This window comes from Cherax quadricarinatus, chromosome 32 (genome assembly GCF_038502225.1).
Source record: "Cherax quadricarinatus isolate ZL_2023a chromosome 32, ASM3850222v1, whole genome shotgun sequence".
Taxonomy (NCBI): Eukaryota; Metazoa; Arthropoda; class Malacostraca; order Decapoda; family Parastacidae; genus Cherax; species Cherax quadricarinatus.
Genome location: NC_091323.1, coordinates 27,066,990 through 27,079,992, shown reverse-complemented (window position 1 = coordinate 27,079,992; position 13,003 = coordinate 27,066,990). Strand labels below are relative to the sequence as shown.

The 13,003-nt window shown below is 42.7% G+C and overlaps 1 protein-coding gene across 1 annotated transcript in view; it reads right to left on the bottom strand.

The window, feature by feature from the left end:
- Positions 1-13,003, bottom strand: part of numb (NUMB endocytic adaptor protein) — a gene marked incomplete at its 5' end in the record, with an annotated part of 45,395 nt that overhangs the window by 16,107 nt on the left and 16,285 nt on the right. Inside the window, 1 exon segment of the mRNA XM_070090563.1 lies at positions 8,520-8,765. Coding sequence (XP_069946664.1) covers positions 8,520-8,765 — 246 coding nt within the window.

The following is a 13,003-nucleotide window of genomic DNA, read 5'->3' as shown; positions in this document are numbered from 1 at the left end:
GAGTAAGACGAGTATGGCCAATGCGAAGACGGGAGAGAGTAGTCTCCCAACCTCGACACTGGTGATAAGAAGACGGCCAGTAACCTATACTCGGTTTAATAGACTGAAGTTTGTTGCCGAGCATAGTAGACCAACGTTGTTGCCAACGGGTGTGAAGGTGGGAAGATATTACAGCAAAATAGTCCGTACATGGAATACCTCTATAAGAAACTGGTAGGTCATGTACTGCTGACCGCGCAGCAGTGTCTGCCTGTTCATTGCCCTGTACGTCAACATGACCAGGGACCCAACAAAAAACAATATCTTTATGCTTAGTAAAGATGCGGCGTAGCCAAAGTTGGATACGGAGGACTAAGGGGTGAGGTGTATCAAATTTTTGAATAGCCTGTAAAGCACTAAGGGAGTCTGAGACAACCACAAATGATGACACAGGCATAGATGCAATACGGATAAGTGCTGTAAGGATGGCATATAATTCAGCAGTAAAAATACTAGCTGAAGATAGTAAATGCCCTTGTACGACGCTGTCCGGAAACACTGCTGCGAATCCTACGCCGTCAGAAGACTTAGAGCCATCTGTGTACACAGCAATGGCATGAGAATGAGAGTGAAAGTGGTCAAGAAAAAGAGAGCGGGAAGCGACCGTAGACAGTTGGGCTTTCGAGCAAGGGAGGGAGAAAGAACAGACTCGAACAGCTGGAACTTCCCAGGGGGGTAGGGAAAAGTGAGATGCTACATGTACATAGAAAGGTGGTAGTTGAAGAGAAGACAAGAGCGAATGAAGGCGAAGAGAGAAGGGACGGAGTAAGCAGGGGCGGCGAACAAATAAAGAATGTCTACTAATATCAGTGACCATTCTATAAATGGAAGGATTGCGGAGATCATGAGAGCGTACATAGTAGCGCAGGCAATGGGCATCACGGCGATCGGATAAGGATGGAACGTTCGCTTCTGCATAGAGGCTTTCGACAGGGGAAGAGCGAAAAGCACCAAGGCATAAACGTAATCCTTGGTGATGAATGGGGTTAAGGCTAGAGAGAGTAGCAGGAGATGCCGCTGAATAGATCTGGTCACCATAATCAAGTTTCGATAAAATAAGGGTGGAATGTAGGTGAAGGAGGGTTCGACGATCAGCTCCCCACGAAAGATGAGCAAGGGTTTTAAGAAGGTTCAGCCGGCTGTGACAAGTTGCCTTCAGAGAGGTAATGTGAGGTTTCCAGGATAACCTACGATCAAAGAGGAGGCCCAGAAACTTGACTGTATCACGTTCAGGGATACGTGAGCCATAGAGGTACAAAGGATGATCAGAGATGACAGAGCGTCTAGTGAAAGTGATTTGGTGGGTTTTAGTGCTGGAAAATTTAAACCCATGTGTGGTGGCCCAATTGGAAACACGGTCGACTGCATGCTGGAGAGAAACTGTAAGGAGGTGACAGTCAGCGCCTGCACAGGCAATAGCGAAGTCATCAACATAGAGTGATGACCAAATATTTGATGGAAGACTAGAGGCCAAATCATTAATAGCAAGGAGAAAAAGTGTTGTGCTCAGAACACATCCCTGGGGGACACCTTCAGCTTGGACAAAGTCCGGGGAGAGCACATTATTAACCCGAACACGGAAATGCCTGTCAGTTAAAAAGTTCTTAAGGAAGGATGGTAGATTGCCTCGAAGGCCTAAGGAGTGGGCTTGGGCTAAAATATTATACCTCCAAGTTGTGTCATATGCCTTCTCAAGGTCAAAAAATATGGCAATAACTGAGTGGTTATTCGCAAAGGCATTACGAACATACGTATCCAAGCGCAGTAAGGGGTCTATGGTAGAACGTCCCTTACGAAAGCCATATTGACGAGTGGAGAGACTGTTGTGTGTCTCTAAATACCACACTAAACGTCTATTTACTAGACGTTCCATTACTTTGCAAACTGCACTGGTAAGAGCAATGGGACGATAGTGGGAGGTTTCATGTCCCGTAGTGCCTGGTTTGCGGAAAGGGAGAACAATGGCGGATTTCCACAGCTGTGGAAGAACTCCTTGTGACCAAATAAGATTGTAAAGGCGTAATAGGACTGCAAGGGCTGACTGATGTAAATGTTGTAGCATACGAATATGAATGTCGTCGGGCCCAGCTGCCGATGATCGACAAGCTGAGAGTGTTGCCTCCAGTTCTTGAAGTGTAAAAGGCACATTATACTGTTCTTCTCTGAGAGAAGAAAAGTCCAAGGGTGCTAACTCTCTGGCAGACTTTGAGGAAAGAAATGAGGGGCATAGATGGAGTCCCTGAGAAATACGGACCAGATGATTGCCAATTTCATTGGCAACATCTAGTGGGTTTGCTATATCAACACCGGCAACCCGCAGAACAGGAGCCGGGTCAGGAGAATATTTACCACTCAGTTTTCGTACTTTTTTCCAGACTGCACTCATAGAGGAAGCAGAGGTGATGGTGGAGATATAATCTCGCCAGCAAGTGCGTTTAGCGTCACGGATGACACGGCGAGCGATCGCACGCTTCTGTTTAAAATCAAGGAGTCGCTCTGTGGTTCTATTGTACCGGTACCTGCCCCATGCAGCACGTTTCAAACGTACTGCACGAGCACAAGCAGGAGACCACCAAGGCACGCATATCTGAGAATGCCTGCCCGAAGTTTGGGGTATAGAATGAGAAGCTGCGGTGAAAACGGAGGACGAGAAGAGGTGTAAAAGCTCATCGATGGAGGACGAAGAAGGAACCTCTTTAAAAACAGTCAGGTGTGAGTAAAGGTTCCAATTTGCCCGATTAAATTGCCAGCGTGGGGTGCGAAGAGGTGGCGAATATGAAGGGGAAGTAAGAATGATTGGGAAATGATCACTGTCATGTAAGTCCGGGAGAACAGACCAAGTAAAGTCTAATGCGGCGGAGGAAGAGCAAACTGAGAGATCGATGCAAGAGAGAGTATGAGTCCGAGGATCAAAATGGGTGTGAGTACCTGTATTTAAAACATGGAGGGGGTGGGTGGCAAGAAAAGCCTCTAACTGAATTCCACGGGAATCACAGTGAGACCCTCCCCAGAGGAAATGGTGGGCATTAAAATCACCAAGTAACAGAATCGGTGGCGGTAATGACGAAACAAGGAAGGCAAAATCCGGAATAGATAATGCCCGAGAAGGAGAGAGATATAAAGAACAGAGCGTATACCACCTATGTAAGTGGATACGGGCTGCTGTGTAATGCAGCGAAGTATGAACAAATAGCTGATGGTACGGAATATCAGTGCGGAGAAGAAGGGCACTTTCATTAAAGGTCCCATCAGGAAAAGGATCTGAAGAATACAATAAATTATAGCCTGAGATGTGAGAAATAACAGCAGAGTGTAATTTTGGTTCCTGTAAGCAAACACCAACAGGGGCAAACTGGGAGAGTAACATCTGAAGCTCACCCCGATTACCCCTGAGGCCGCGTATATTCCACTGTAAAAAGGCCATGATTGGCAATGATAAAGATACTTGAAATCCGCAGGTAAGGGTTCCTACGGACTAGAAGGGTTAGAAAAGTCCACATGCGGAGGCAGTGGAAAATGTTCAAGCAGCGAAGGAACGGTGCGCTGTGAAGAAAGGAGTTGCGCAGATGGAGCAGAGGAGAGAGGAAGAGCGGAAGGTGGATCAGTGTCCATTGATGGTTTGGTCTCTGCAATATATTCAGAGATTGCTTCAAGTGTTTCGGAATTCAGAGATGTCGTATGGGAGACAATATTGGGAATGGTAGGGGGAGGATGAGTAAAGATTGGAACTGTATTGGACTGTACCAAGGTAGGGGGGGGCGAAAGGGTGGAGGGAACTGGAGAAGCGTGGCAGGGGACAGAAGAGACAGGAACCTGGGAGGTGGCAGAAGAGGAAGAAACTTGGGAGGGAACAGGGGAGGAAGGTACATTACGAGGAGGAGGGTGAACCTCTGCACTTGTAACTGAGCCAGTGAGAGGGGAAGAACTAGGGACAGAGACAGGGAGGGTAAAATGAGGAGGTGGAAGATGGGTAGGAGGTGTTACCGGACCTTTTTTTGACTTTTGAGAAGTAGAGGGACGATTGGGAAGAGGTGTCGTACGAGGTCTCGTCAATACTGAGGCTTGTAAGAGAGAACTCGAAGAAGCGAGATTAGACTGAGGCGTTGAAGTAGGGACGTCTGAGCCGAGGACAGCAAAAGGATTAGATACAGGAGTGATTATGGGAGAGGTAACCACAGAGGTGGGTGTAGAAGATGGGATACCAGAAGTGGGGGGACGTTTTGAAACACGGGAATAAGAAACACGTGGGAGTCTCCCTTGGAGGCGGAGATGAGAAACTGCCATGGCATAAGGGAGACCTTCTGTCTCTTTGAGGTAACGGATTTCCCGCTCGTTTAAATAGACCTGACAACGGCGAGAGTACGAAGGGTGAGCCTCATGACAGTTAAGGCAAGAGGGAGATCGATTGCAAGACGTATTAGAATGGTCATCGGCACCACAGACTGGGCATTCGGCGATAGATCTGCAATATTTCGCTGGATGGCCAAATCGCCAGCAATTTCTACACTGTTGTGGTGTAGGGATCACCTTTCGAACTTGTAACCGATGTCCTGCTATATAAACGGAGGATGGGAGTTCTCGGCTGTCAAAAGTTAAACGAGCCACATTGCTAGGGTATCGTCTCCGCCCACGGGCAGGAAGAACGTAAGTGTCTACCTTGAGGATTGGGAGATCTTGGAGTTCCAGCTGTTCTAGAATGTCGGTGCCACATGTCTGGAAATTTTGTTGAACTATGGTATGGGGCAGAATAACGGTACCACTACAAGAATTGAGGGAATGATGTTTTTCAAGGGTGACAGGAACAGTATCTATATGGGAAAGACGAGAGAGCTCACGAGCCTGGGTAGCATTCTGTACGGTAATGATGCGCGTACCGCTCTTAAGAGCATGAAAAGAAATATCTTTACCAACATGGCGTAGGAGTGCCTTGCCAATACTATGGTCAGAAAGATAGGCAGTAGAGGAAGTTGGTCGTAAAGTGAAGAATTTAGTCCACTGTTCAGTCTGAAACTGAGCGTGGAAAGGTAGTGAAGGACGTGTCGATCGTTTCTGAGAAGAACGAGAAGGTGAAGGTGGAGAAGTATCATCAGCAGGTAATTGTCGTTGACGTTTAGGCGTGGGACCAGAGTTGGTCCGACGTGGAACGGGTCGGCGATTTGAAAATTGCCGCACCGTAGAGGGAGAGGCCGGAAGCATAGTCAGAGGAGAGCGAAGGTCTGATAAATCGAAGGAGTCAGTCGAGGCCTCAGTACCTGAAGCGGGTGAGGAAACAGCACCGGCAATAGGTACAGAGGCATGAGGAATGTCTGAAGAGTGGTCCAAAGACGAGGCGGGGTCAGAACGGGGTGCGGTATCAAGAAGGGGCCCGGGGGTACCAGGTTCATGGACTAGGGCTGCCATGGTTAGGTTACTTCTTTCTTTTTGTTTTTAAGAAAAAAAAAGAAAGAAGAAAAGAAAATAAAAATAAAAAAAAGAAAAAAAAAGGGGGGACCGGGGAGGGATAGTTCCTAGGAGGGATGAAAGGGCCAGAAATCTCCCTCCGCGCCCAAGAGGACTCGACACCGCTAGTAGCGCAGATGCAGCATGGAACCCGTGCCATACCCTACCCTTCATGCCAGTAAACCAGCAATCTGGGATAGCAACCTCACATCTGCCGAGCTACCTCGGTGGACAAAAGAGAGGGCGGCCGGATATCCGCCACAAAGCATACCTCCTTCAGCCACCACCCCCGGAATCCGAAAGGTGGCTTCCAGAGCTACACCCGTCGCCCAAAAGACACCCAAAGCTACTCCGGGATACCGGAGAGGGATCGGGACATCCCTAGGCAATCCAGATTCCACGGCAAACTACGCCACCGCCAAGAAACCTCAACGGAATGGGATGGACCCCGGTGTCCTTTCTCCTACCCAGGAACTAGCGCGCCTGTGGGAGAAATCCCAAAGGACAAAAAGAGGAAGGGCAAAAGGGAGGAGTGGGGAGGAGGAGGAGGAAAGGAAAAAGGGGAGGATGGGGAGGATGGGATAGGGGAGGGGAGATTGGGGGGTAATTAGGTTCGGTCTGAGGAAGAAGACCGATAGGTCTAATTCCTCAGACCAAGAGCCTCTTCACCACGCCAAGGAGCCCCCCTTGAAGAGGAGAGCATGCATAGTTCCTTTGTATAAAGGCAAAGGGGGCAAAAGAGAGTGCAAGAATTATAGAGGGACAAGTCTGTTGAGTATACCTGGTAAAGTGTATGGTAGAGTTATTATCGAAAGAATTAAGAGTAAGACGGAGAATAGGATAGCAGATGAACAAGGAGGCTTTAGGAAAGGTAGGGGGTGTGTGGACCAGGTGTTTACAGTGAAACATACAAGTGAACAGTATTTAGATAAGGCTAAAGAGGTTTTTGTGGCATTTATGGATTTGGAAAAGGCATATGACAGGGTGGATAGGGGTGCAATGTGGCAGATGTTGCAGGTGTATGGTGTAGGAGGTAGGTTACTGAAAGCAGTGAAGAGCTTTTATGAGGATAGTGAGGCTCAAGTTAGAGTATGTCGGAAAGAGGGAGATTATTTCCCAGTAAAAGTAGGCCTTAGACAAGGATGTGTGATGTAACTGTGGTTGTTTAATATATTTATAGATGGGGTTGTAAGAGAAGTAAATGCAAGGGTCTTGGCAAGAGGCATGGAGTTAAAAGATAAAGAATCACACAAAGTGGGAGTTGTTACAGTTGCTCTTTGCTGATGACACTATGCTCTTGGGAGATTCTGAAGAGAAGTTGCAGAGGTTGGTGGATGAATTTGGTAGGATATGCAAAAGAAGAAAATTAAAAGTGAATACAGGAAAGAGTAAGGTTATGAGGATAACAAAAAGATTAGGTGATGAAAGATTGGATATCAGATTGGAGGGAGATAGTATGGAGGAGGTGAATGTATTCAGATATCTGGGAGTGGAGGTGTCAGTAGATGGGTCTATGAAAGATGAGGTGAATCATAGAATTGATGAGGGGAAAAGGGTGAGCGGTGCACTTAGGAGGCTGTGGAGACGAAGAACTTTGTCCTTGGAGGCAAAGAGGGGAATGTATGAGAGTCTAGTTTTACCAACGCTCTTATATGGGTGTGAAGCATAGGTGATGAATGTTGCAGCGAGGAGAAGGCTGGAGGCAGTGGAGATGTTATGTCTGAGGGCAATGTGTGGTGTGAATATAATGCACAGAATTCGTAGTTTGGAAGTTAGGAGGAGGTGCGGGATTACCAAAACTGTTATCCAGAGGGCTGAGGAAGGGTTGTTGAGGTGGTTCGGACATGTAGAGAGAATGGAGCGAAACAGAATGACTTCAAGAGTGTATCAGTCTGTAGTGGAAGGAAGGCGGGGTAGGGGTCAGCCTAGGAAAGGTTGGAGGGAGGGGGTACAGGAGGTTTTGTGTGCGAGGGGCTTGGACTTCCAGCAGGCATGCGTGAGCGTGTTTGATAGGAGTAAATGGAGACAAATGGTTTTTAATATTTGACGTGCTGTTGGAGTGTGAGCAAAATAACATTTATGAAGGGGTTCAGGGAAACCGGCAGGCCGGACTTGAGTCCTGGAGATGGGAAGTACAGTGCCTGCACTCTGAAGGAGGGGTGTTAATGTTGCAGTTTAAAAAACTGTAGTGTAAAGCACCCTTCTGGCAAGACAGTGATGGAGTGAATGATGGTGAAAGTTTTTCTTTTTTCGGGCCACCCTGCCTTGGTGGAAATCGGCCAGTGTGTTAATAAAAAAAATATTCATAACTAAAAAGGAAAACATTGTAGAGAATCAAATCTATTAAAATGATTTAATGCTATACTATCATTAAGTAGGGGGATTGACATACTTATGGCCAATGCTTTTAATCCTATGTACACTGGTTTATCAGCATCTAATTGTCTAAATGAGAGAATTAACAAAAGTAAGGCACTCCAACAATCTTTTATTTAAAAAAAATCGGTCAATAATTCAAGCAATGAGGATCGATGTTTCTTGCAGCATCATATTTATTATCTGGGCAAGTAAAAACATTCCAACATTTTACCTTTCAGTGGTAGGGCAGTGCATGCTCTCCCTTTTACTTTCTCAAATAAGAATTATAAGAACCATATTGAGATGGGCATAAGAATTAACTATTAAGCTTCTACTAAATTACGAACTTAATTAAGTCCTCCCAATGGCACTAAGTTTAACTTATGACTATGAGCTAAACACCATGCTCACTGAAGCCCAAAAAATGATATTAAAAAAATAAGAGAAAGGGATGCTAAGGATAAGAAGGAATAAATAATAATAATGGAAAAACTCAAATTACAAAAAAATTACTTTCACAGTCTACACCTCTAGTTATAACATGGGATCTTATAGCACAATTTCTCACGGATCTTATTGGCAAAATTACTCGCTTATCCTAATTTTTGACTGAACTATTCTTACAGTTCTTAAGCAAAGGATAACTATTTTAAACATGGGAGTAAAGTATAAATTACTCATACCTCCTTGTGATGTTGGTATTCCATGCTGAGTCGCTACCACCGTGCTCGCAATATTAGTGTAGCTGGTGACAGTAGTAGTTGCTGTAGTGAAAGCATTGTGGGCAGGTGAAGTACTCTCTGGGGAGGAGAAGGGGTCAGAAAAATTCGAGAGGAGGGACAGCCCTGCTGAGAGTTCCTGGCACATGGCAGATACAGCATCTCCTGGTTTATTCTCCACTACAGGTGAGCTCTCTGGTATTGGAGTCACTGCACAAACAAAAACAAAAGCTCTTTCAATACATTCATAAATGAAGTGGTTTCAAAGACTAAAAATAGTTTTTGCACAAAGAACATGAAATTTTAGTTAAAAGTCTGAAGAGGAAGAAACTTTCCAGTATAAATAATTTGGAGATTCATGGTTTTTAGCATTGATGTATATTTCTATGTGATATATAGGTACCGAGGCATACAAAAGCCAATCTGTGACAAAGTATGAAGGTAGGGAATGGAAAGAATGGAACAGCATGCTGGAAGAACAAAGACTGAAGAAAAAATCTGCATCTAGAAGAAATACTGTATACAAAATTAAATATACGGCATAAGAAACTGGCCTGTATTACAAACATTTACACACATGATAAAGTCTGCTGTCACACAGTGCTCTGGAACTGTAATTGAAACATTAACTTAAGCAAGACTTTAATAGTAAAGCAGCCCTATTCCAAATGCTTGTTAAACAAAATACTGTTTAGTGACTGTTATGGTTTTAATTTCTTGACCAATTTTGACCATAAAAGTATGGACCCCACCAAAAATTAACCAATGATCACAATAAGAATCAATGTATTTGATAAACCCTTTTACTGTCTGGACCCCTGAAATTAATATTGCTTTCAGTGTTCACTTGAAAAAAGTTCTTCTGAAATGGCAAGAGAATTTTTTTTCCAAAGGTAATGACACCAAAATTGTAAATCTGAAGGAAAACTCAGTCAAGATGCAATTTACACACTGGCAATTTCATCCACTAAGCCCTATTTTAAGCTAATGCCATTGCTCAGTTTAACCAAATTCTTAGCTATTTCACTAGTATGCCTTCCATTCTATCAACTATCGCAAGAAACCAACCAGGTTGGAGGTTTGCTTTTTCCCATTATGAACCACACGGCACATGTCTTTTTACACTGTGCACACTCACTGCACAGAGCCATTCTCTCGTACCTAGACCAAAATTTACCACTCACAGCAGCTTATCCGAGTGAGCTGAACTCGTGACAAAGAACTACGCGAGGGACCCCTGGCCTCAATGACGTAGTTCCACATGATGGTCACTGAAAGGATTAATACCCAACAATAGCAATTGCAAATGTTGGGCAAAGACTTTCCTTATATATTGTAGTCATCTTTCCCTTCCTTGGATCAAACCAAATTACAGGTCTCCCTCAACATACGCGTTTTCCACTTTCGCGGGCTTCGAACATTCGCGAATTCCCAGCAGCCCAATCATATTTAAAATATGTCATTACATATGTTAGGAATTGTGGCGGTGGCAGAGTTTGTTTGGAGATAGGACAAGATAGTCCTTCAATAAGACACTAATATCAACTCTATGGCTTATCTATCAATTCATCTAATATGACATAATGAACAATATTAATAACAAACTTGACACACACTCTAGAAAGAATAAAATACATCAGTATGTCATGAGTGTTGCCGTGTTGTTGTTGTTGGGTGTATAAGGGCCACAGAGTATAAGCCATACATGGTGGTGGAGGCGACAGCAGAAGTAGAGACTAGAGACCGGTTTTGTCAGTCACCCTATGTAACTCCAACAATATTGGAGGAGTCAGTTTTGTGCTGTCCTTTTTCTATCAATTAATTGCTTAACTTACTTGCTACACTGTTAATGCTACACTTTATCACTGGCTGGTGCTATAGCCTTTACTGACTTGTGCTGCTTTAGTATCGTACATATTGTAGAATCACTGAAGGCGGCACATTCTCTCCTCTCTCTTCCTCCTCCCACTTTGGTACTCTGCTACGAGTTCTTTCTTGAATTCTATAGTTTTTCTCACCTTTACTGGAGGGCTGGCACTAGTACAATATTTTACAAAGTTTTCATGTGTTTTATGATTGTTCATGGTTCAATAGGTTAAGGAAGCAGTATTGTTAGGCTAAGTAAATGCTATTATTATATTTCCCAACAATACATTTGTGCACCAAACATTCACGATTTTTCAACATTCGCGAGGTTCTTGATCCCCTAACCGTCGCGAATGTGGAGGGAGACCTGTACACCCTACATCTCCCATTTACTTGGTGCTTTAAGAAAATAGGTTTGGTGCTACCCCATGAATGTAATATAATATAGTTTTAAATATATTTTTTCACGGTTTTCCTTAGTAATAAAGGGCCAGAGATAGATTTTTTTTTTTTTTTTTTGAGGGGAGGAGGACTCACAGAATCTCGTAAATGCTAAGTACGTACACGTACACACGCGCACACACACACACACACACACACGCACAGATTTTCATGTATACCTGGGAAGCAAGTTTAGTTGGTAAATATATACTGTACATACATGAAAGAAAATTACAATCACCTCAACCTCTGCATGAGACTTCTTGCTTGATGCTTTTTACAATAAAAGTACAAATTTTAAGCATGCTTCTGAAAGCTTTTTTACATGCAAAATATTATTGGCATAGGTGAATACAAAAATGGGCTACAATACCACAGCTCTAGAAACATCACATCTTACACACAGAAGCAAGTTAAATGCCATAGTGAAAAAAAAAGGCAGTCAAAATTATAAAGCTCAATGCCACTGACAAAGACAAGTCAATACTGATAGGCAGGCATATGGATGCATTACTGTACAAAATTTTTCTGCATAAATTCCAAATTTATTTTGAACAGGGATGGTGCTGTTGCCTAAAACCTAGTTTTATGAGAAATTAATAGAAATCACAGAGAAAAAAAAAAAAGACTGCATATTCTTTGGTAGTCAATCAAGTATCTAATACTGTACTTCAGGGGGGTAACTGATCACTAGTTAAAAAGAATACTGCACAACACTCAACTCACAATGAAGAATAAACCATCAGGATATTTCTTTACTATTTACAGCACTGGAACTACTTCATTACTGAAAGCTTTTGACAAAATGTAGATATTATTTTGCTATTACTAACATTCGGCTAACTCAAATTTCTGTTATCAATACTAATTTACTGCTATTTTAATTAATTTATAGCCTTATTACAAGATATAATCAAAATACACTGTATTTGCTGGGTCATTGAAACTTCCTAGTTTTCCTCAAAATCTTAAAATAGCACCTTACACTCAATGGACTGAAGCTTTAACATTTTGATTTCTGTCAGACTGATGCTATTTTTAGCCATTACAGCATCTCCTCACTTAACGACGGAATTCCACTCCTAAGACCACGCCAGTAAATGAAATCGTAGCTAAGTGAAGAGCATACTATAATGGTAGTGGGTTTGTGTCAACCATCATTGACATTGTTTTAATGTTACTTCTGCACCATTTATAACATTTCTGGTATATTTTTAAATGTTTATATAGTAGTGTACTGTATATTGTAATGAACAAACTAGAGGAAATCAGCTCTAATATACATTATTTACATATGCATACTGGTCAGAGCCCATCATAAGTCTAAGTCATTGGTAAATCAGTACATCGCTAAATGAGGAGAGGCTGTATTAGTATTCGTTAAGAAAAATTAAGAATCATACAAGCCACAAAAAGTACTTCTTTAACCACTTCAATATAATATGAAGAGACTACACCTCAGCTACCCAACAATAACTTACTGAAACTTCTTGTTTTTGCTATAAATGTCTTATAATAAAAATGACTTATCAGCTCAAAGCATTGGAGCAAAAGTCTACATCTTACACTAACTGCAGCTTGGACCTGCACACCCAGTATTATAATACCATAATCAATCAGGACTTGGCTGGATGCTGGCCCAGGTCACTATTTAAAGTGTGCCAACATATACATATCGTATTTTTTTATCATTAATGCTCCTGTGCAAATTTACTATTTGTTGATCCTTTAACAATTTTGTTCATACAAATATTTATTGTCCACTATGAAAAGAAAATGTTAAACCAGTCATATTATATTTTCCCATTTTATTTTTTTGTTTCCTATGAAACTCAAGAGGAGTAGAAGAGACTATTTAATGGCTCAAAGCATTAGTCATAAAACATTGAAATCAAATCAATTTAAAGTTTATTATGATTCAAATTATATGTAAATAATGCAAAGTCATAGGCCAAAAAATGGGTTGCTGGGTTCCTAGCAGGCCCTCAGGTCACTCCCCACTACCTTTCCGGGCAAGATAAGATAAGATAAGATTTCGTTCGGATTTTTAACCCCGGAGGATTAGCCACCCAGGATAACCCAAGAAAGTCAGTGCGTCATCGAGGACTGTCTAACTTATTTCCACTGGGGTCCTTAATCTT